We start from the raw sequence: 24,521 nt of genomic DNA on the forward strand, positions 1-24,521 counted from the left end.
TTTTCTCTTTCAAACAAAGTTCATCTATTAATAGTCTGATTAAACAAACTATTATTTCCCAGAGCATTTTTTAATTGGGCTCCTTTTTAGCATTAGCAAAATTAATGACAACCCTTCCACAGCTACAATGATGCACACACATACAAATGTGTCACGATGAATCTGTGTGCAGTAGGATATTTATAATAATTTATTATTGTCTGTATAAATAATGTCAACCATAAGCAGCCCAATTTGTCCCAGATAGATAGCTTACGTTATATTATGTACACGCGCGAAGTCTCGCGGACCTTCAGTCAAGTGGGCAGACCCCAATAGTGCCTCAATGGACAGAAAGGTCATACAAATTCATTTAAACTAACATGTATAATTTCGATTATCAAAAATTAATCGAGGAAGTAAAACAAAAAGTACAGATAAACAATGAATACATACTGACAAATCAATATTAAATTAACTCGAAGGTACATTACTACAACCAAAAGGTACATGTGAGAATTTCTTCTTACATGATAACAGATTTTAATGATGCGCAAATAACTTTTCTCTTTTTAGATGCATTTAACATGAATTCAACATGAATTTGATTAAATTTAAATTCATCAGAGAAACGCATGCTAATGGTGAAATTAGAAAATATTTTGTAAAGCAAATTAGATATGAGATAACCTTCTGTTTGGAACCGTCTTCAGGAGAATGTGTGTACAATGGCTTATAGACTCGGACGAAAAAACCTGCGGGATATCTAATTTTACTGATTTAAAAAACCTTTTCATGTGAATCATGTTGTAACATCAATGTGGGATGATGGAAATTGACTTTCTCTGTTAGATTTTGAATAATGTATTAACAGATTAGCAAACACAAATTATCATTTGTTTTACAAAAAACACTGTCTTTTCTTGGAGTATCTTACGCAAGTGTCGAATGGTGAAGTGGGGAACAGTGGTCGTTATCAATAAAGGCCCCTTTCCCAACGAGGAACTTCATCATGTGTACATCTCCTTTAAGTGCACTGCACCCTAACAGTGTTATACCCGGCTCTGGCTCATAATGAATCTAGATGCAAAAAGATAAAGAAAACTACTATACATAATCTTTTCACGGACAGCTTTTCTTCAACTCCCGTTAACGATAGGATTCGCTGTATCTATAATATGAATGCTTCGTAAACTCTTAAATTTAATATCGCATGAGGGAAACAAGATCCAGCTCATTAACCCCCCTCATTTTGACACCTACGTGGCATAACTAATATGTATACATAAGCCGAACATGTGCTCCCTTTTAAAATTGGTTTACCTTTCTTTCTTCTTTCTTCTCCTTCTTTTTTTGTTGTTGTTACAGAATTCGAGAATATAGGAAAACCCCCAAAATTTGATGACTTTGGTACTCCCTCCCCCTGTATGGAATTCTAGATCCGACTCTTAGTACTAACCGATTCTGGGTGTATAGCCAAGATACGCTCTACTGCTTTGATGTCACCTGCGTCTACATCAAGCACGATGCTCCTTTCATGATTCTGCATGATCCGAGGGACACCTAGAGGCAAGGAAAAACATTTTCATATAAAGCTTGTAACGAATGCTCGCGTAATCACGTTTTACGTTTTGAGTACTTTCGTAGATACAATCTAATCCAGCGTTTGTCATACTTTTTATAGTCACGGCAGAGAAATAAAAACATTTGCGATATATGACGATATTCGGGCACCTCGCTAACAAAAGAGATATTCTGGCACCTCGTTTTCAGATGTATGCGAGAGAGCGCGGAGCGACTGAGGAAAAAAGTCACTGTATTGTCCTTAAAACTTTATTTCTGCATGAAAATAAAAAGCAGTTTCTGATAATTTGTTTTCACAAAATTTTATTTCATTACAGATCCAGAAATAGTTTAACGAATTTGTCTCGCGGCACCGCTGTCTTGAGGTTGTTGTGGCACTTGTTGAAAAACGCTGATGTAATTTTCGAAGTGTAAGGTTGACACAGTAAATCATGAATTCTCAGGCTGTGCGAGTACGCGACGTGACTCGTATTAAACCCTACATTTTACCGGTGTCTGACATAGGGGAACGTGTATAACAATGGAACGAAGTTTTTATTCACAAGGCCTGCAGACAAGTCCACAAGTCCGCAACTACTAAATGAAAATACAGATGATACAATATCTAATCTAAAGATCTATGAATTATATTTAATTTTTTACCGTATGACGCAAATCCGATTGCTTCCGAAAGCGATGATGATTCCTTCTTGAAAAATAATATCAAAGGGTGAATTGCAAGGAAATGTGCTAATAGGACTTTCACTTATTGATTCGTGATTTTTATTTTATTTATAAATTAATTTATTTAATTTATTCATGAATTTATTTTATTTATGTTTTTATCATTTTTTTTTATAATATCTTTTTCGAGGAGGGGGGGGGGGGGCAATTAAAGTTTGCATCCTCTTTGGATGTAGATATTGAACCAAATTGTAATGTGTAATCGTAAATGTAATCAACTTTTATAAATGGAGAGCCTTGATTTAGTCAGCACTATTGTTCTTTTTACTTAAAACTTACCACGCAATTTTTCTTTAATATCTACATCTGGTTTAGGAGCACGAAACCGTTCTGGAGTCAAGTTTACAGAATTGAAAACGAATTTGTGATTGCCCTTGATTTTGACGTGAATATCCGATCCGTCAATCTCTACCACCTTTCCAACTGTACCGATGGCCTAGAACAGGAATATAATGATCATGATTATTGGGCTACATAATTGTTTTGTTTGTAATGTGGAAGTAAATAGAAGGATGGAGGGCTGATATCATTGCCCGTATATTAACTTCGTTTGCGACCTAAGCGAGAGAGTTATAACAAAATATAGATTCGATATGGCATAACAAAAACGAGCATCTGTGATGCCGAAATATAGGAACCTTGTTAGTTCTCGAGGGGAGGGGTTCGCAGAAAGCAGCTCCCCTCTCCCGCCTCGCGCACCCGTATTCTATAGATAAAATAGTTATAAAGACAGAAGTCACCTGTTTCATAGCTGCCGTCCATCCGCCATGTCCAGACTGTAATCTTTTGACCATCTCGATATCATCACTTATCCGGACAAGCTGACCGAGACTTAATGGATGAATCTAAAACGAACAGGTGGATAGAAATGGAAATGGTAAGAGTACTAATGATATCAAGAAAATTGTTGATAATTATGTGTCCCCGTAGATTTGGTAATTATTTAATAACAATAACAACAACAACAATTGCAAAAACAGCAAAAGTAATGATGATAATTATTATACTAATACTATTGATAATAGTAGGTTATTGTTAAGCACTCATGTCTGTCAGGCTTGACACTCCTGGAGCTTCTAAATTAACATGGCTGCCGGTATGGTACCTGAGCATTTCTAGAAAAGGAATGAATTCCTGCTAGGTACCAAGTAACCTCATTTGGGTTGAGCGTGGCAAATGGAAATTTATGTCTTGCCAAAGGAAATTAATGCTGCGGTGGGGATTCGAAACCCGTTACCTGTTTGGTTACTGAACCCCCGTATCACGGTACCTCTACAATTAGACCCCATTTATCAAGAAATATATCATAAAAACATTTGTATAGTCAGTTAGGTATAAGCAAGGCCTGCTGGTTATGTCATAGTTACCTTCCTTAGAGCTGCAGAATTCATAGTAAATGTTTCTTGGCTGTCATGGAAAGTCACTGTGAAGTCACCAGTATTCGTCCTTTTAAGCACATATCCCTTCTCGAGAAACGTCTGTGTATAGACAGAGAAAGTAATAGTAAATATGTTTGCCTATTCAAATTTCTGCATTTTATTTTTAAAGTTACATTTAATTTGCAATAATGACGATAAAGTAATTAAAAATAAAACTTCGCACAGTTACTTTAAGTGCCATGTTACAAATTATTGTATTCACTAGTTACGAATAATAATTACAATACTCAGAATGCGAATTGCATATATTAGTTGCTGCGAGGTAGGCCAACAATTGTAAAATTTGAATTGTTGCTTGCAAATGAGTTTTACGAAACAAATTCCAGTGACATTTTAAAAGTCTTTGTTATTATTGTTTAAATGGTCCTCATACTATGTTGAAGAGCAAATTGTGAAGCGCTTTGTAACTGCACGGCTATACCAACTACTCTGTAGATTGGATTGGAGATTAAATCTTCAGTCATATGTAGCATTAACATGTAACCATGAGAAATACCCACATGAAGCACTAGTATGTAAAAATGTTTCTTTGTGAACTCGATTCAATGTATAGTCATACTTGTCTATTGAGGCTACCCATGGGAAATAGAGAAAGTGGCTTTTGTAGACAGGTTCTACGAAATATATTTTTTTCTCTAGGGTGACAAAATACATGGCCGCTATATACAGGTGGCATTTGCAAGAGATTGGGCGCTAAGACAGGTATGACTGTAGTTTACTAACAGGGGCAGCGGTGGGATATACATTTACTGAATTGCAAAGATAAATTCCTCTCTATTATCAAGTTCATTCATTATTTGAATGGCAAAACATTAACGAATTAGTGTTTGAAATATTTGAAATAAAACAATTTTTTGGGGGTAAAAGCTAAAAATTGCAGCATCAAGATGTTATTTGGAAGAAATAAAGGAACCTAAATCTCTCCAACACTTGATGAAAGTATATAATAGATATTAGTGAATATAGACTTATACTCACTTTGGTCATATCTGGCTTCCACAATCCCCTGCGCTTGTGGAGTTCCTCCAATTCTGCAGGAGTGGCAGTTATCAGGACGTTGTCACCTTCATTCACTCGCTCCAGATCCCCTATGATTAGCGAACAACTAAGGTTAACAAATCTGTTCTATGTAGCCTAGCTCTTTCTTCTTTTACATGTCTCAAGGAAGACATCTATTTTTTTTTCTTCTAGTTTGTTCTTTTGTTTACATGTTTCATAACCCAATAAGCGATAGTGGTAATAGTAATCTCAGTTCCAATGATGATGATGATGATATGGATATTTATGACTATACAAATGACCATATCTTTCCGGGTCTATTTACATGATTTAAGAACATATTCTATCCCCTGATATCAATATTTATTGGTAGGCAGGGTAACCCCCGAAAGAATATCTGCGATCTGCAACTTCAGCGACCTCTTCACGGCTTGCCATACAATCAGCTGTTTTGACCGGACGGAAATACGTTTCTCAGCTCAGCTGGTTGTATGGGAAGCCGTCATGCGCACATTTCTCACGGCTGCAAGTATTTTGCCGGTTGTAAAAGTATCAAAGTTTGAAAAAATATTGCCTCACAAAAATATCTGTAGAATCAAAACGCCTTACCGAAACACTTATAATCTTGGTGTCATTTTACCCGGAAAAAACAGAAATCAGTGGTGTCTTCGAAGGTGGTGTCTTCGAAATGGTGTCTTCGAAATTGCTGATCTCAGGTGTTGCAGACTTTTTGGAGCACCTCGTATATACAACTACTTGGAAAAATAAGAGATAAAATAAATTGTCTTAATTGTTAAACTCTAAGCACTCTAAGACATTGCTATTCTCACCAAGATTTGCTAAGTGTCCAGCATACACAAAACCTCCTGACCCTGGTAGTGTACAGAAGATTTTATTGAGGTCTACCCTCTCTCGCCCAGAAGAGAACTCAACCGCTGCTCGTACATTGACTTTATCCTCAAGTGTCTGTCCATGTCTGACTACTGTCCCGAGTAGCTTATCTGGAAAGAAATAAAATAAAAGGTCTGATAGATATCATTTGTATCTAGAGACTTCCTTGATTATTCTTCATTTCTGTCGCCAAATGCAATTATTTGGAGATTTCACCTGGATTATGTAACATACATGTGCGGTGAACCCTTTTGATTAAATACTATGATAGCCACTTTACTTGTTCATGCGCATTGTCAACATCTCTTTGGAGAGTATATATATATATATATATATATATAGAGTGGAAGATATCAAGACGAACCTGACTCAAGTCTCTTGTGCCACTGGGGATGTTTGACAACTTTTGCTCCAGCAAAGCTTCCTTTAAGAGCAAGACGAGGAGATGATGATCTTGGTAGCATCTTAGGACTGCATCAATTACAAAAATCAATATCGAACGCTGGAAACTGTTATGTGTCAACTTGTAGCAACGGAATATTGGTAAATTTAGGTCTGACTTCGATTTTCTGATTTTCAAAGACACTAACTAAGATTCCAACATGTTAAATAAACATTCTTATTGGTCTGTAGAGGCCGTTTCATGAATCTGTCATAAGTCTAACTTTGTGGAAATTCCATTGAAATGTGTTAAAGAATTAACACGAATTTTATATGAAAATTCTTTGAACTTAGACTTATGATGGTTTCGAGTTTACAGGCCCCAGGAGGTTTTCTTTTATCGGCATTAAAAAAACACAATACCAGTAATTTTAAATGTAATTCATCAAACCAATGTACACTCTGGCTGTTGGAACTCAACTGAGTTTAGAATGGGGTAACACAACCACATCACAATCTCATTTCTAAACGACCCCAATGACTGTTAAATTAAGTATAATACACTCGACTTTTAGGAGCAATTAAACGTTCTATAAGAAGATATGGCACGCAGAGAAGACAAAATCGGTGTAGAAAAGTGGGACTAGAGAAGATCGTTCCAGTGTAAGACAAGCTTGATATATATAGTAAGAGATGTACAAACAGGAAGAGTGATGTTGTACTGTTTCAAAAACCTGAGATATTATGATGACCAAGTTGCCATTTCTCCCTAAATTGCCCGTAGTAATAGCTGATTACTTGGTCTTTCATCACCAAAATCCCACAATATACCTGCAAATGTGGAGTGTAATAATATACAAGTGCATACCCCTTGGATGTTTTGTCTGAAGACAACACTCTCGTGAAGACATGACTGAGATCATGTTCGTCATTCATGTAGCAAGTGGTACAGAGGTCAAAGGCGTAGCACTCGGTGCATCTCCATCGCATCCCCCTAATCTCATCAATGTCACATCCGTCACACCAGACCTTTGGATGACACACTAAAACAGAGGGGAAAACAATACCAATTTCAACAAAGACTAATGGAATTTTTGTTCAATTTGACCTTAATTTATAGACCACACATTATGTTTGTCTGCTCCCTTTATCAAGCATATGAAACGCCGGAACCAAGGTTTGGCTGAAATCTAAAATGGAATATTGTCAATTGCAGCAGTTGTATCCGGCATATTATCCATAGGACACTGTAGAATATTTCTTCATTCGATTGACTTTACATTAAGAGGACTACTTTAAAATAATTTGTGATGATTATGTCATTCGACATGGCATTTGGTTAAAATGTCTTTCTCGATCCAGGTGTGTCATAGTACCTGGTAAGGAAGATAAATTGATTGCTGGATGCTTGGGTGCTTTGATCACTGCGATGGCATTCAGGCGGAATTTTATTAGTATCTACCTGTGCCAGGAAAAATAATTTTGTAACGAGCATGAGTTTATGTATAAAACGCTATTTGTCATTGATGTAATTGGTGAGAGGTACGAACCATATCAAAACATCAATAGTTATCACGGTGTCGTTGTATAGTAATTTCTTGTAATAGTTAATTTAATTGACTGTTAGGGTTCGACTTTGAATCTTAGCCTGTCACTAACGTTCTTTGGTAAGACAATAGGGCGCTTTAGTAACGAGACGGTACGCACAGGAGACGGAGTGTTTAACCAACTGTGACGGGTCTCGCACTCTTGTTACCGTCGTGATGTTTAAGCGCTTTCGCTGTCTGCTAAAGGCGACGGGGACGCAAAGCCGCGCTGAACTGCACACCTGCTGCATTTTGGTGCTAGTGCTCTTGGGCCTCGAGGCTTGGCCGGAGCGCCGGGGCAATAGACCCGGCGGTGGGCTGTAGTGCGCAGCGTGCAGGCACGTCATGCATAACGATGAAAAAGGGCCCCCACAGTAGGCCTAAACGGCCAAACCATGAATTTATTGTAGATTGAGGTATAGATACCGAACAGACATTGGAAACACTAGTAGATTCCCTGTTTTTATCTTCAGTAGGGCCCTGCATTGTTAGATCTAGATACAATTATTTGTCAGCTCTCTCTCTTACGTCGTGTTTAGGGAACGAACGCTATGTTGGCCGAGTACCGTTCCGAAAATCGACGGGACGGAGATAATTCAGAATCGCGCATGCGCAGTTTTTTTTTTTCGCTCGCATTACCGTCTCCTGTGCGTACCGTCTCGTTACTAAAGCGCCCTAATAATCCATATTTGACACTCTCCACCCAGGTGTAAATGGGTACCTTGCAATTGCTGGGTTATTACTAATTGCAGGGCCCTCAAGGAGAACAGCATTGAAACGGATGAGGCTTCCCTGGGTTAACAAAAGTATTAGTAACCATATTGGGAACTACCTGCATTAGCTGTATCAATGATCCTGAGATCGTAACCCTGGTCATGTCCAGCCCGGTAGAGACCTTTATCTCCATTGTCCCACTGAACGAGTACCGAGAGTTTTGGAAAATGTGGTTGGCGTTCATCATGTAGTCTTAGAACCGTTCCTGCGTATCCCTTTCCGCCATCTTGGTTCTTATAAGTCCAATCAGGTCCTCGGATGACACGGAAACCTGGTTTTACAGGGGTTTCCATTTGTGTTAACGTTCAACAGCTAAATAGAGGGCAGAAATGGGAAACATATAAGATAGATATATAGGAAGAATGTTAAAAGAAATAGAAACATGTACTGTATAGATTAAGAGAGGGTGAGATAAAGAGAGGGTAGAAGTCTATGTCATGTTCGGAGAGGTTTGTAGTTATCAACGTTTGCAGATTAATCCACTCTTTTTAGTTTCATGCCATTTGAAGCAAGGATTAATCAAGGTTTATAATCATATTCGTTTATTATTCATCCTGTTAAAATATATCGTTTTTAACGAGATAAAGGGAGACCTCCATAATTTTCACAAATAATCCATCGATATAGAGCAAGTATTGGCTAAGATCGATTAATGATGACTTCTTAAAATACTTGACATATTGTTTACTTGTTCACTTATCTACTCCTTATACCATTGTATACGTTCTATGCCGTTTACCCCGACGTTCGCCAAGGCAGTGTGAAGGCAGTTCTCTTGTTATTGTACTCAGTTATACGCCCACTATTCACTAACAATCCGCGATTAAGGTTCCTCACCGTGTACAATTATTGAACTTCTTTAACCTTTGTTCACCATTCTGTTGTACCCTGTACTAGTGAGGCTTCTTACCATAGAAACGTCATTTTCACATTCCTTTGTATATTCCTCTAACTCCTAATCCAAAATTTGTTTATCCATAAATAACATTCTAGTTCTGGAGAAGATCAAATATACATTATGACTGAAAATGTATAAAACTCAAAATGATCACATCATTTCTTACTGGCTCTATAAATGCGTATAGATTGAATTTGGAATCCATCAAAACGTTGTTCTTATCGGCTAATAAATAAACGGAAATTCATGTAGAACTTCCTCCTTTTCTTTTTCTTTTAATTTCATTTAAAAAAAAATTGTTTTAAAAGTAACCAATAGTTGAAATTGGAAAAACCTATCCGCATTTTCTTTTTAAAAGTTACATCTTATTTTACATTTCAATGAAAATTGAACTTAGGCACTCATTCACTCATCCGATTAAGATCTATTCATACAATTAACATGCAAGTTAGTTTCTTTCGTGCTTCTTTGAAATACAGGAAATAATACACACACACACTTATCCAGTCATACACCCCAGGCGCATATAACCATTCTCTCCCTCTCCCTCTTCCATGTTTCTATTAACAACAAAAAAAAAAGCAAATTATACACACACTTGTCTATACACCCACACCCATGCGCATATAAAATTCTCCCCTCTCTCTCTCTCTTTCATGTTTCTTTAAATCCATCACACAATCCATCACACACATCACATAAAATAAGGATGAATTACATGTTCTTTGCTTCCTTCTCCTCTCTGTCCAATTTTGCGTCACTGGCTTCATACAATGACTTCTTTCAATACGTATGTTGTTGATTAGTAATGGCGGCTTCAAAACCTGGCACATACAAGTACAGCCAATTCTCAATAGCTGTCTGCAGCGTATTGAATTTGTAGAGTGTTCACGGGGATTCCCCAGTATTGCGCAATACCAACTGGCAAGAAATTCCGACCGTACACTGCTTACGCGTCCGTGTGTTATTTATCATACATTATAAAATGGGTTCAATCAAGGATGTAGCCAATGAGAAGCGTGAAAATGGATCACGTGATCGTGCATTATTTTTTACTATCTGCATGGTACCATCTGCATGGGGTTCATTTTGGTGATAACAACCGCGGATAAAGGTTGCGGGAGACATCTTATGGCATTGCTAAGTAAGATTGTCGACCCATTTTATAAAACAAATAATACACAAGTAAATATATATTTTTAAAAGTTTCTCTAAAGTTAATCAAACTATAAACATACACACACAAATACTTATCCAACACACCCCCCCTCCTCCTATCTCATTCTCTTATAAATATGTTCATAAGGAAATATATCTGGATCAAAGACAAGTTTAATCATATAGAACAATAAGGATGAAATACATGTTCTTTGCTTCCTCCTCCTCTCTGTCCATTTTTTTTTCACTGGCTTCATAAAATGACTTCTTCCAATAAGTCTGTTGTTGATCAGTAACGGCGGCTTCAAAACCTGGCACATACAAGTACAGCCAATTCTCAATAGCTGTCTGGAACGTGTTGAGTGCGTTAAGTGTTCACGGAAATTCCCCAGTCTTTCGCACTAACAACTATGAAGAAATTGCCACCACGCAATGCTTACGCTTCCGTGTAAACTGATATCTATCATACAATGGCTTTTTTTTGTTCTTACGCACCATAAGCACACTATGTATTCAGAATACACTGGTCTGACAAGCTTCAACGAATACTTATAATGTGGGATCCTGTGATAATTGTCATATTTTTTGTTATACACAAGTCATGTACATAAAGTTTGTATACCATACTAATAGTAAACTGACATGAAAGTTATGTTAACAAAATTACTTATCAATTCAAATCAGTTCAAAATGTTTTTTTTATTAAAAACAAACGTGCGTCTCAACATAATTTTAAATTGTTTATAGTTTACAATCATTACAAAAAATAAAAGTCAACACAATTTTACCAAATGTAGTTTTTACCTTCTCGGCTAATATTTTCCCTCCGTGAAAAGGAAACGTTTTGTTATTGAATAAAAAGTCTTTCCAATTAAAGCTTCATGCGTGATACATGTATAACTTGGTACGTCACATCTAAAATGGCTGCGTCCATGTCGTGTTAAAAGACATAACATGATGCCAAGCAATCCACCGCCACACACACCGTCCCTTGTTGAACTAAGTGCATGACCGTGAGCTATTTAGTTTTGCCCCTCCTATTTTGTAAAGTAGCAAACATAACTTTAAAAGAAGCACATTTGGATACGAATGTTGAGCCATTAGGGCTCATCAGCATATCTTAGATAATTGTTGTTATAAACTCTTATTTAACATTAAGTACAGAGGACAATTCTCATCTAATTAGAAAGGAAAGAAAAATACAAAGCACATTATTGAAGTAATGAACTGTAACTGCATAACGAACAAAACAAAACAAAGAAAAAGTTACACAAACTTTCATAGTAATTTCTGACAATATCTAATACAAAAGAAAGACAAAAAGAGCGTACTCTTTCATTTTCATAATGAAATGAAAAGGCATTTTTCTGTGGAAAATGAAACACTCCAGAACTGCAATGACTTGCCTACATATCAGGGTATTTTAGTTATTTCATAAAAAATTCTTGTACATTGATTAAAGAGATACGTTCCTCCACATTTGAATTCGATCTGAATATAATAATAATAATAATAATATCGAATATTTAGGAGCGCTAAAAACAATAAGTACCATAGCGCTTACAAATACAAATATATGTAAAGAGGACAAGAAAGTACAATACAGGAAGTATATCACATAGATCATTGGTGGAAAAGGTGAGTTTTGAGGGATCTTTTGAAGGTGGCAAGACAGGTAATTTTCCTTATGGAAAGAGGGATGCTGTTCCATGTCTTTGATGCAGCTACTGCAAAGCGTTTTTCAGCTACTGAGAGTCTAGATTTGGGAATGTTAAGTTTACATGTGTCGGTTGCTGAACGAAGATTACGAGTTGGTGTATATATTTGGAGGGTGTCATTAAGATATTCAGGTGCCAGATGATTGAGTATTTTAAAAGCATACAAACAGAATTTAAACAGAACACGTTGGTGAAGAGGTAACCAGTGGAGCTCCTTAAGTAAAGGTGAAGTATGAGTTCTTGACCCAAGGCCAAAAATTAATCTAGCGGCACGATTCTGGACAGTTTCAAGTTTCCTTCTATCTTTAGCAGATAAAACAGTATAAAGACTATTGCAGTAATCCAATCTAGAAATAATAAGAGCTCGGACAGCATGGTGACATGTCTTTAAATCAATAAATCTGCGAATCCTCCATAAATTGCGGAGATGAAAATTACTATTACGGACTACTTGGTTTACATGAGAGGTCAATTTGAACATATTATCGATGCATACACCAAGATCTGTAATTTTAGGAGAGAGAGGAATGAATTGATTATTTACTTTAAGCTGTACATCTGATATATATTGAAGATGGTGAGCGGAAGAACAGAAGGCCATGAATTCAGTTTTGTTATTATTAAGTTGGAGATAGTTCGACGACATCCAAGTGCTGATCTCTGCAATGCACAGTGAGATTTGGTGGAGTGTTTCGTTAATGTTTTCCAAAGAGCGTGGGTCAAAAGAAGTAAATAACTGAATATCATCAGCGTAGCAAATATACTGTAAACCATATTTATTAATAATATCAGATATTGGGGTGATATATAAACTAAAAAGGATCGGTCCGAGAACTGACCCTTGAGGAACTCCAAAATCAGATACCCATGGGTCAGATAATTCCCCAGCTATATTTACCCTGGATGACCATCCAGTTAGGTATGACTTCATCCAACTAAGAACTACACCGGATATATGAAAACGAGACTCTAAACGATTAAGTAATATCACATGATCGACCGTATCAAAAGCTGCACTAAGGTCTAATAAGACTAAGAAAACTGACCTTCGTTGATCAAAAAATGTTAAAACGTCATTCTGTAGCTTCAAAAGAGCTGTTTCAGTGCTGAAATTGGACCTGTAAGCTGATTGCATTGGATCATATAAGCTGTTATCGTTTAAGTGGTCTGTGAGTTGAATAGCTACTACCTTTTCTATCAGTTTGGCAACATGTGAAAGATTACTAACAGGCCTGTAGTTACGTAAAGTATCCTTATCTAAGTTGAGTTTCTTGATGATAGGTACAACTACAGCCTCGTGAGCAGCTTCTGGGAAAATACCAGATGCTAAAGAACTGTTTACAATACAAGTTAAGGCAGGAACATTACAATTGATAAGTTTCTTCAAAAGCCAAGTAGGTTGAGCATCTAACATAGAAGTAGCATTAGACATATGGATTATAATGCGTTTGATATTATCTTAATATAATGCATCCTGCTTGTTTATCTACTACTCACACTGAATGAATGTACTAGGTTTCACACTCATAACACCAGCTTATACTTAAGCAACAACATGATAAACTGTTGTTCAAGGTACTATGTCCCATTTGCAAGCCAAACAAAAGAAAAGGTTAAATTCCAACGGCATTTGAAAGATAATACTAATTTAGAACTTCCCTAAAAAACGGGGGGCTTGAAAATGTCTTTACGTGGGAAAATAACGACTATTAGTTGTCAAATCGACTTAAGAGTTAAAGAGCCAGTAAGTAATAGTCTTATTTTCAGACCATTGTACCGAATGATCGTACGTTTTATGCTGCGCAAAGATTCAGTCAGTTTAAATTTGGCCATTACAAGAAGTGGGTTATTGATGTAGACAAATGCTCATGTACCCTTTACAGCTCATTTTATGTATAAAGAAGAAAAAAAATGCCAGTCAGTTACTCAATAGTGTCTGCCAGTGAAGTCTAGCAAGTAAACGGGTTTGCTTGCATAATTTGAATATTAGGACACTGCGAACGTTTAATTTTCACAGATAGGACATACATGACATATTTATAATTTCTGCAAAGTTCTACAGAATTTGATGTTGGCTGCAAAAGGGACATTGTATCTTTAACATACGGAGTAACCTGTCCTAGTTATAATAAACATTTTTCTTTTTATTTGTTAATGAGGTTTGGAAACATGGTGTTACAAAAAGTGGTTTATTTAAGCAGGTCTTGCCCTTTGCGTTTAGAGAAGAGATTCAAAATCAAACGTGCTATTTATTGTACAAATGGCATGAAATCTACTCAGTGATCAGGGATAAATAGATTCGTAATATATTTTATAATAATTATGATCATTATCACAGTTGAAAAGACAAATAAATCGTCGATGAATTCTCATACAACGTCAGGCCAATAGGACATTTTCACAATGTTATCAAAATTATATACGTTTACCTATTATTATAATTGACTGTATAGCAATTGGCAGGATGCCTATTGCAAACGTCAGTTGGTGCTAGGTCAGACAAACTTTGTGACAAGCCCTAACAACATGTACTATGCAATTTACATGGTGAATTTTGAAATATAATTACATGTACTCGAAACGAATAATAACAATTAACTCAACAAAGACATATGTTTTAAAATATGATTACGTCAAGGAGATCCCATGTCAGCTCTTATCTTTCTATTATGCGCCGAAATACTAGGTCTCTTGTTTAGAAATTCCGATTCCATTGTTGGTTTGAGCTTACCTGGTAGACAACTTAAAATAATTCAATATGCAGATGATACTCTTCTAACATTGAACGGGTCAGTAATGGAATTAAACAGTGCATTAAACATTTTAGATAAATATAATGCAATGTCTGGTTTAAAAGTTAATATACAGAAGACACATGCGATTTGGATTGGAGGATTTAAAAACAAGAAAGATGGTGTTCTTTTGAATAGAAATCTAAATTGGGTGTTTGATGATTATTTCAGATATTTAGGTATAGACTTTTGTACGGATTTGCCCAAATTGATAATTCACAATTATAATGAAAAATTTAAAGAAATAAAAAGTCAAATGACATCGTGGTTGAGACGATACTTAACTGTTCTTGGAAGAATCACTGTCGTCAAGTCATTGTTGGTATCCAAATTAAACTACCTTTTTTTGTCCCTCCCTAATCCTGGTGAAAATCTTTTGAAAGATATAAATGCTCACTTTTATAGATTTATATGGGGGGAGAAACCTGATAAAATAAGTAGAAATCAGATGTCACAAAGTTACTCAGACGGAGGGGTTAAAATGATAGATATATACACACATTGCCAATCATTAAAAATTTCCTAGATTAAGAGATTAGTAATTGGCTCAATAGATAGCAATATCCTCTGTCTTTTGCAATCTTTCTTGCCTGAACGGCAAGATTTAAAATTATATATGGGAAACAATTATTTTCGGGAACTGGCAGGTAAAACAAAGAACCTTTTTTGGAAAGAAATGTTCATGGCTTATAGTACGCTCTTGTCCATGCATCATGATAAAATTTCTTGCCAACCCTTATGGAATAATGATTACATTAAAATAGGCAATAGCTCAATATATAATAAAAAATTGTGTCAAAAGGGAGTTCGTTTTGTTAACGATATTTTAGACACAAATGGTGATTTTTTCTCTCTGGAACACTTTCAAGAAAAGTATAATATTCAAATAAATTTTCTTTTTTATCGTGGATTATGCGATGCAATAAGACAAGGGTTTAACAATTGTACTATTTTTAACAAGGTGCCACAACCTCTTTTCCCAGATACAATGGCATTTGTTATGAAACGTATTAAAGGATGTTCACATATCTATGCAATATTATTAAAGAGAAGAAAAGTACTATGTAAAAGTTTTCTTAAATGGAAATGCATTTTTGACCTGAATGATAAGAGTTGGGAAACATATTGTTCTATTGGATTTAATTGTACCATTGATGTGGGCTTACGATGGTTTCAGTTTAAAGTCTTGCAACGCATATTATATACGAACGATCTACTGTTTAAAATGAATTTAGTCCCAAGAAAAGAATGTACATTTTGTAATGAACAGATTGAAACAGTTGTACATTTGCTATGTGATTGTACATATGTTAAAAATATTTGGGGTAGGTTAGAACACTGGATTAATACTGGTACCGGAAATAAATTAACATTTTCATTACAAGATAACTTATTTGGTTTAAAAGGTTCAAATAATTATGCATTGAATTGTATACTGATTGTGGTGCGACAGATGGTGTATACTTGCAAAATAAAGAAACAATTGCCCGACTTTGATAGTATTAGAGTTTCGATTATAAATTACTTCAAAAACGAAAAATATATTGCAAATTCGAATTGTAGAAATAATAAATTCACAAGAAAATGGTTTCAATTCAGGAATTTGTTTCCTTAAAATGATATTTTTTCTGTATTTGTTTTTCTTTCCATGAGTGTTAGAAATGAATTATTGATTTGTTAGTTTTCTCTTAACTCAACAGCTCAACAATACTTGTATCTTGAAAAGCCAATTTTATTTTATTCATGTTATTATGTAAATTACCTTGAATATATATTTTTGTTTGTGTTTCAAATGAAAATCAATAAAATCCCTGTTGAGGGAAAAATATGGAAAAAAAAATGATTACTAGTGCATTACGGAAATGGCATTAAAGTCAATCTTTTTTTGAGGACATGCGAATCATGTAGTTTCAATGAACTCTTTGTCATGTTACCCCAGCAATGATTTGAATTAATATTGATCACTAAAGTTGCGCCGCCATGGGTAAACAAATGTGGTATTGAAATCTCAGCCTTCAAAATATTTAGTGGTAATACCTCTACACGTGCGATGAGAACCAAGAGGCGTTAACCCTTATAATTGCAATGCCCTCGATAATTATGAACAGGAGTGGAAATCCACTTTGGGAGAGTGATATTAGGGATCATTCTTCGTTTTGGAAAGGAAAACTACATTGAAAATAAAACACGGCGATCCACTATTAAACAGAAGAACTATTAAATTACTATATTTGAATGTATATTCAGTTCTAAAGGTGGCAATCCTTTATATTTATCCTAAAAAGGTTTCCACTCCTCTGTATTAAGAGGGTAAAGTCCCTACTGCAAGTCAACGACTGAAGAAATTGGCTCGCTGCAATATGGGCATTCAGGGACGAGCTCAGCAATGCTTCGGATGACATTATGGCCACAAGTGAAGGAGATTTTCTTCTTGATCAGGTGTTCCAGTGTCTTGACCCTTGACCGAAGGGTTTCTAGCTCTTCATCTTTGCGCTGGAGCTCAGCTTGGAGGTGATGCAAATCGCCTATAAGGATATAAGATACAGAGAATAAAGAAAAATATTTCTGTCGCTTGATTCCTTGTCCATTCTAAGCTTACTTGAACGCAATTCCATCACAATTTGAAATATACCATTTTCAAGTTTGATTTTCCCTCCACAGAAATTTTCCTGATTCAGAAAGGTATATGAAAAATAAGAACAATATTAGAAAATAAGATATTTACACTATCAAAAAAACATAGTTAAATCAAAGACTTAGCAAATAAATAGTAACAGTATATTATATCCAAATATAAACCGACATGACGGATCTATGCTTTAGAGCTTTCAGCACTGTTTTTTTTCTCCAGATCGATGGTATCACAATCTGATTCCTTAGTTTTCCACATAAACTTTAGGAGACCGATGTGGGTAATGATTTCTGATTAACTTAGTCCTCGTCATCGTTCTACTATAAGAAGAGAATATAAATATCGATTAATATCCTTATCTATAGCAGTGTGTTTCGATTCTGTGCTCTTTCTTGTTTAAGACACGGACACACCCCTTTTGGAAAGTTACATATCATTCTTGATTTCTCTATCCAAGGAACAGTTTTATTAGCTTTTGAGGTTCGTTTTTGAGCTCCTTTTGTATTTGTTTAAGTTTAGGTCAATTTTCGTGATATTTCAACATCATGCCTGTCGCCAGAAAGGGAAAGAAAAAAGCCGCTGTAAAAATGAAGGAAGTTGTCGACAATCCTTTTCAATCGCTTGCCGAAGCTTCTGGGCATGTTGATATCAGCGATTGCGAAGACTCCGAAGAAAGCTCTGCTGCTCAGTCAACCCCATCAAAGCTTTCAAATTCAAATTCACCCAGCTGCATGAAGCGTGAAATAATGGATCAGGTAATACATGCGTTGCGATCCCCTCTGGTTGTCAAGGAGATCGTTGACGCCATTTACAACACAGTCTACGAGAAGATCGCAAGTGAACTTCACGAATCCTTCCAACTAGAAATGAAAAAGAGCGAGGATAAAATATCTAGTTTGGTGGATTCTTCAGATTCTCTAAAAAAAAAGGATCGCGGGTTTGGAGTCTCTGCTGGACGAACAAGAGCAGTACTCACGAACGCAATGTTTGCGGATCTACGGTGTCACAGAGAGAGTAAACGAGAATACCGATAACCTTGTTCTGGAAGTAGCCAGGAAGATGAATGTCACATTAGAACCACGTGATATCAATAGAAGTCATCGAATTCCTACTAAACATATCGCTACTCCGGAGTCGGCTTCAACGTCCAGTTCGACTCCTACAGCTAAACATCGTCCGAAACCACTAATCGTCAAGTTCTCAAGATACAATGCACGTCAGTTAATGTATGCCGCAAAGTCAAAATAGAAAAATACCGGTATCGTCATCAGGGAAGACCTAACATCCATTCGGCAGGATCTTTTCTGCAGGGCCATGAAACATCCGAACACGAAATTCACGTGGTCCAATGACGGCAAGATCTTCTCACTCACCAAGAATAGTCTGAAAGTACTGATTAGGAACACCTCTGACATTGATCGTCTCGGTTAGTTTTTTATTTACTTATTATAAATCCTTTTCATAAGCTCCATACTGTTATGAACATGCAAGATACGTCTCATAATTTATCTTCCACCTTTAACAACCCGGATTCTGTAAATGTCATCAATAAACTTAACGACAGAGAAAGTTTATTTTCTAATGAAGGAGATGAGGATTCAGATTCTATATTTGTCAAAAATACTAATCGTAAATATTTTAATGAAGAACAATTTATCATTAGTACTTGCAATGCATCGGCAAATCAATTTAGCCTCATTCATTTCAATGCTAGAAGTCTGTATAAGAATTTTGACAGCATTTGTGCATATTTATTGTCTTTAAATTACCCGTTTTCAATCGTTGGTATAACGGAAACCTGGATGTAAAATAGACCCAACATTTTTTACTCTCTGGTTATACATTTATTCAGTCAGCACGTTTGTCCGGGAGAGGAGGGGGAGTTGCATTCTTTATCGATGACCAATTCACTTTTCGTTTTTTAGACAAAATTAATTTCAATATCGTAGGAGTAGAATCACTTTTTATTGAAATTGAAAGTAAAAGCTGTAAGAATATGATTATAGGAGTTATTTATCGCAAACCCTCAAGCAGTGCTATCGATTTCATAAACAGATTTGAAAATATAGTGCACTCGATTTCTTTGAACCATAAAACATGTTATATTATGGGTGATTTTAATTTGAACTTACTGGATTTTACTAAGGTCTCAGGTATCGGCAACTTTTTGAACATGTTTTTTTCTTTTGGATTTTATCCTTTGATCAATAAACCCACTCATTTGTCTATAGATTCAGCTACTCTACTTGACATTATATTTACAAATTCAACCTATGATAGTATTGTTTCGGGTATTTGTGTTTCTGACATTAGTGATCATTTTCCTATATTTAGTATTTCATCTATAATTGGTTCACGCAGTACAAGTGAAGTCGATACGAAGTGTTTTGCACGTAATATTACCCCAACTTCAGTTGCCTCTTTAACCAATGATTTGAGAATTACTGATTGGAACATGGTACTTCAATCAAGTGATGTAAATACGGCATATGATATATTTCTTGATAGTTTTACAACGTTATGTGATAAGCATATACCTTATCAAAAGAAGAAAAGCTACCGTAGAAATGAGATTAAAAAACCCTGGATAACTCTTGCTATTTTGAAGTTTATTAAGAAAACTAACATGTTGTATGGTAAATATAAATTGGACCCTTCCTTTTGAAAATAAATTCAAATATAGACAATATCGTAATAAAATAAATACCTTAAAACGATGTGCTAAAAGAAAATATTATTTTGATAAATTCACTGCTGTGAAGTCTAATTTGCGTTAAACATGGAACGTTGTGAATACTATTTTGGGTAAAAAAAAAATCGTACAACGCGTCAAACGCTGCAATACAAAGGAAAAACTGTAAATGAACCAAAAGAAATTGCAAATATTTTCAATAATCATTTTGTCAACATTGGAGAAAACCTTATTAAGTCCATTCCTGACTCTAATCATTCATTCTCTGACTATTTACAAGGTAACTTTGTTCACAGTTTATTTTTCAAACCAGTAACTATCACTGAAATTTTAATTATTGTTAAAAAATTGCCTAGTGCGAACAGTTCCGGATATGATAACATAAGTACACGTCTTTTAAAATCTGTCATCAATTTTTTACTCGTACCTTTAACACATATTTGTAATCTGTCGCTTAAAAATGGTGATTTTCCTTCAAACATGAAAATCGCCAAAGTAATTCCCTTGTTCAAGAAGGGAGATACAGATAATGTTGATAATTACCGTCCTATTTCCATTCTGCCTTCTTTTTCTAAAATACTTGAAAGATTAGTTTTTAATAGACTATCAAGTTTTTTGGTTCGCTTCAACATTCTGTCTAATGAGCAATATGGCTTTCGAAAAAATTCTTCCACAGGTCTTGCTTTTCTTGATTTATATGATAAAATAGTCCATTATGTTGATGTAAATAATCATGCAATATGTGTTTTTATGGATCTTTCGAAAGCGTTCGATTCTATACCCCATGATATATTATTAGTTAAATTACATTTTCACGGCGTAAGAGGTTTACCTCACAAATGGTTTCAAAGTTATCTTGCCGAAAGGAAGCAATTTACATCTGTAAATTCTCATTGTTCTTTTTTTAATCTAATATCATATGGCGTCCCTCAGGACTTTATTTTGGGGCCTCTCTTATTTTTGATTTACATCAATGATATTGTAAACTGTTCCACTTTCTGTAAATTCACACTTTTTGCAGACGATACGACTATTCTTGCCTCAGAAAAAATTGATCTATTAACCCATAAACTGAATATTAATTTGGAGTATGTTTACGAATGGCTAGTTTGCAATAAGCTGTCTTTGAATGTTTCTAAGACTAAATTTGTTATTTTCAAAAATGCTAGGAACCTAAATCCTGTATATGACAATGTATCTATTTCTATCAACAATAGATTAATTGAACAGTGTAGAGTTTTTAATTACCTTGAAGTACTTTTCGATGAAAACCTATCTTGGACTTCTCATATTAATTATATTACAAAAAAGGTTTCTCAGAGCGTCGGTATTATTAGTCACTTAAGATTTGTTATTCCACTTCGTATCTTATTCATGTTATATAATGCATTTATTTTGCCATATATTATGTATTGCAATTCTGTTTGGGCGACGAAACATCCCTCTAAGTTACTCAAATTACATAGACCTCAAAAAAGGGCATTACGACTCTGCTCTAATTCCCCTTTCTTAGCTCCCTCACAACCTTTATTTAGAAAATTCAATACTTTACATATTTATGATATTAATAAATTGCAAATTGCCTCCTTGATGCAACGATTTTTCTCAAACTCACTACCTCCAAACCTCATGCACCTATTTAGCCTTAACAATGTGGTCCATACCCACTACACAAGAAATGCTGATAAATTCCATCATTGGAATGCTTCATCCAATATACTAACCGATTCTCTACGTTATGTTGGTCCAAAAATGTGGAATTCCCTACCTCCATTTTTACAATCTGTTGGATTAAATAATTCTTTCAAAAGACTTTACAAGAAACATCTTCTCTCTCTTTATGACGCATAATTTATTTTAAGACCACACCTATATTACTAATACTCCTTTTTATTTTCCCTTTTTTTTTCTCTCTTCAAGTATATGTTATTATTAATTCTGCGCCAGGTGCTTTCAATTGTCAAGCCTTACTGGCTTTTACGGATGCACCATTTTCCATTTATATTTTGAATGCTGTTATGTTAATTTTATATGTAATTTTGATATTGTTACATGTTATGAAATTCCATATTTTATCTTTGTATATATTGCCATGATGATGGAAATAAATTTCAATTCAATTCAATTAAATCATTGGATTCCTTACCTGAAGATTTCTGCTGTATTCCTGATCCCGCTGCAAACTTCTCCGAGGAGTCTCCAGAGCTCTGTTTCTTTGAATCTTGTCTACCAGTGCTTTTCTGTAAGAGAGAGGAGACAGAGTTGGCCTCAGCTCCAGTGTCATTGGTTTTCACCGTCAGGGTACGCAGGGGGCGATTGGCTGTGCTCTGCTGTCTGGCGATGTCTTTCCTGTAAGAGTTTTAGAGATTGCAAACAAATTTAAAACATTACGTTCATATCTACAGGTGAAAGAAAACAGAAACCAATATCTTCTGAATTTAAAACCACTACACATTACCACAAAATGGCAAATTTAAGAAAGTCTTGTTAACATGTGGTTTTTCGGAGATGTTAGTTTGATTTAACTGAATGAATAGTCAAAGTAACTTTTAGCTGACATTTTGAAATTGTAGGAACTTTTTTTAGCTTACGGCAAGTTCACTCTAAGAATGACGTCACAATGAGGCTGATTCAAACGATTTAATCTCTATCATAAGTGTAATTTATGGCGGATAAATAAAATCAATAATCAACAAAGTTTTAGATATTAACGAGTTTGGGCTATTACAGAGTGAATTTTTATATTGACTTATACATCATGTCCATGTAATATATTAAAATGCACGTTTTATGCAAATATTATATTGTGTGTCTTGTATACAAAATATTGTCATACCCTCTCTGACTTTGGATTTCAAGTAGAGGTTGCAGGATTGGTTGATGCTGAAGCAGTGTCTTTATTGTCACCCTTTCACTGTTGAATGCATTCAGGTCACCACCGTGAGAGACAAGGAAGGCAAGGAGAGCATCTGAGTTCGTCTTAATGCCAAGGTGTCCCCATTTCATCTTCATCTGTAAACAAAAAAGGGGTCGTTAGAGCACCACGTGTTGCCATACTGTCATTTAATTTTCATTGATGGTTTATTCAAAAGAATCAAGATTCGTTTCCAAATCAAAGAATTAGAATTTTTTCTTTATATGGGATTTCAAAATGCAAAATATAGCCTCTTTTTTTCTCATAACATACCGTATTTCAAGGCCTTTGCCTGAATGTTAAATTTTTAGTCAAATCCTTAAGAGTTAACGATTTAAAGCCTTTGAGATTTCTTTGTGATATGTATATGAAATAGCCTGCCAATTTGCACAATTTTGGGTGATAAACGTGGGTTTTTAGAGGTACGTGTAATGTATTCTCAATTCGTTTCATCCCTCAGTAATGTATTATCGGTTTGTTTCATACTCGGTAACATATTCTCAGTATGTTTCATACCTTGGTTATATTTTCTCACTTTTTTGTTATACCTCATAAATATTTCCTCAGTTTGTTTCTTACCTTAGTAAAACAAATTCAATTTGTTTCATGCCAATAATCCAAGTTTGTCTCATACTTGGGTAATATATTATCAGTTTTTTTTTATCCATCGGTAATCTCTACCCACTTTAATTCATACCTCGGCAATAAACTCTCAGTTTGCTTCGTACCTCATGGAGCGTCTCAACGTGACGGACATGTGCGCTATATAAGAAGCCATCATTATTATTATTATTATTAATATAAATGTACTTTCAGTTTGCTTTACACCTCGGTAATATATTCTCACTTTATGTCATACCTCAGCCATGTATGGCTCTTCTTTCATGTCTTGTCCTCGAGTAGCATGGACATCGACGGCAAATTGCAAGGACGTTTTTCCAACAATGTTTGGAAGGTTGATGTCTGCACCATGCTTTACCAAGACATCGACTAAATGGAAATTCTGAAAGAATATAGCTGCAGCAAGAGGACAGGTTCCACATTCGCTATCAACTGCATTCACATTACAGCGTCCCTGTCGGCAGAAATGTAAAGAAAAATCATGATTAAATGGACAAATGTTGCATTGCCTGAGTGCTGATGAAGTTCGATTTTGATCCAATTTAAACCTAGCTAGCGCACACTAAATCTGCAATCCGACTACGATCTGATTTTACAAGACTTTGCAAGAGCAGTCGATATTATATTTCGAACAAGTGAAATTGACGAGTCATGTAAACAATATCATTGATTTATGAATAAAAGCTTCATTGTCGGAGGAAAAATCCAAGTCGGCTCCGATTCACTAAATGACACCGGAC

General features: G+C 35.3%; 2 protein-coding genes across 2 annotated transcripts in view; both read right to left on the reverse strand.

The window, feature by feature from the left end:
* Positions 1–2,442: 2,442 nt before the first annotated feature.
* Positions 2,443–8,649, reverse strand: LOC100891636 (E3 ubiquitin-protein ligase MIB2-like). The gene is made up of 8 exons (XM_030995913.1): positions 8,415–8,649; positions 6,865–7,039; positions 5,980–6,086; positions 5,555–5,725; positions 4,704–4,813; positions 3,654–3,764; positions 3,027–3,131; positions 2,443–2,722 (listed from the first exon to the last, which is right to left on the reverse strand). Exons 1-8 carry the CDS (start codon positions 8,647–8,649, stop codon positions 2,555–2,557), a joined length of 1,182 nt encoding a protein of 393 aa, XP_030851773.1. The 3' UTR covers positions 2,443–2,554.
* An 8,041-nt stretch (positions 8,650–16,690) lies between these two features.
* LOC105444572 (E3 ubiquitin-protein ligase MIB2-like) overlaps positions 16,691–24,521 on the reverse strand; it is a 35,528-nt gene continuing 27,697 nt past the window's right edge. The window contains exons 15-18 of the mRNA XM_030996443.1: positions 24,020–24,235; positions 23,083–23,258; positions 22,393–22,595; positions 16,691–17,447 (exon numbers count right to left, since the gene is read on the reverse strand). Of these exons, the coding sequence (XP_030852303.1) occupies positions 17,242–17,447; positions 22,393–22,595; positions 23,083–23,258; positions 24,020–24,235 (801 nt within the window). The 3' untranslated portion in view covers positions 16,691–17,241. The remainder of the gene's footprint in view (positions 17,448–22,392; positions 22,596–23,082; positions 23,259–24,019; positions 24,236–24,521) is intronic.

This window comes from Strongylocentrotus purpuratus, unplaced genomic scaffold (assembly GCF_000002235.5).
Source record: "Strongylocentrotus purpuratus isolate Spur 01 unplaced genomic scaffold, Spur_5.0 spur5_scaffold_3, whole genome shotgun sequence".
Taxonomy (NCBI): domain Eukaryota; kingdom Metazoa; phylum Echinodermata; class Echinoidea; order Camarodonta; family Strongylocentrotidae; genus Strongylocentrotus; species Strongylocentrotus purpuratus.

Excerpts from the sequence above, each read along its gene's own strand:
- LOC100891636 (XM_030995913.1), bottom strand. The coding sequence starts at position 8,649 with ATGGAAACCCCTGTAAAACCAGGTTTCCGTGTCATCCGAGGACCTGAT. Across the intron at positions 7,040-8,414 it reads CATTGATACAGCTAATGCAG|TGTGTCATCCAAAGGTCTGG; the intron begins GTAGTTCCCAAT and ends CCTCTGTTTTAG. Across the intron at positions 3,765-4,703 it reads GGAAGCCAGATATGACCAAA|ACGTTTCTCGAGAAGGGATA; the intron begins GTGAGTATAAGT and ends GTCTATACACAG.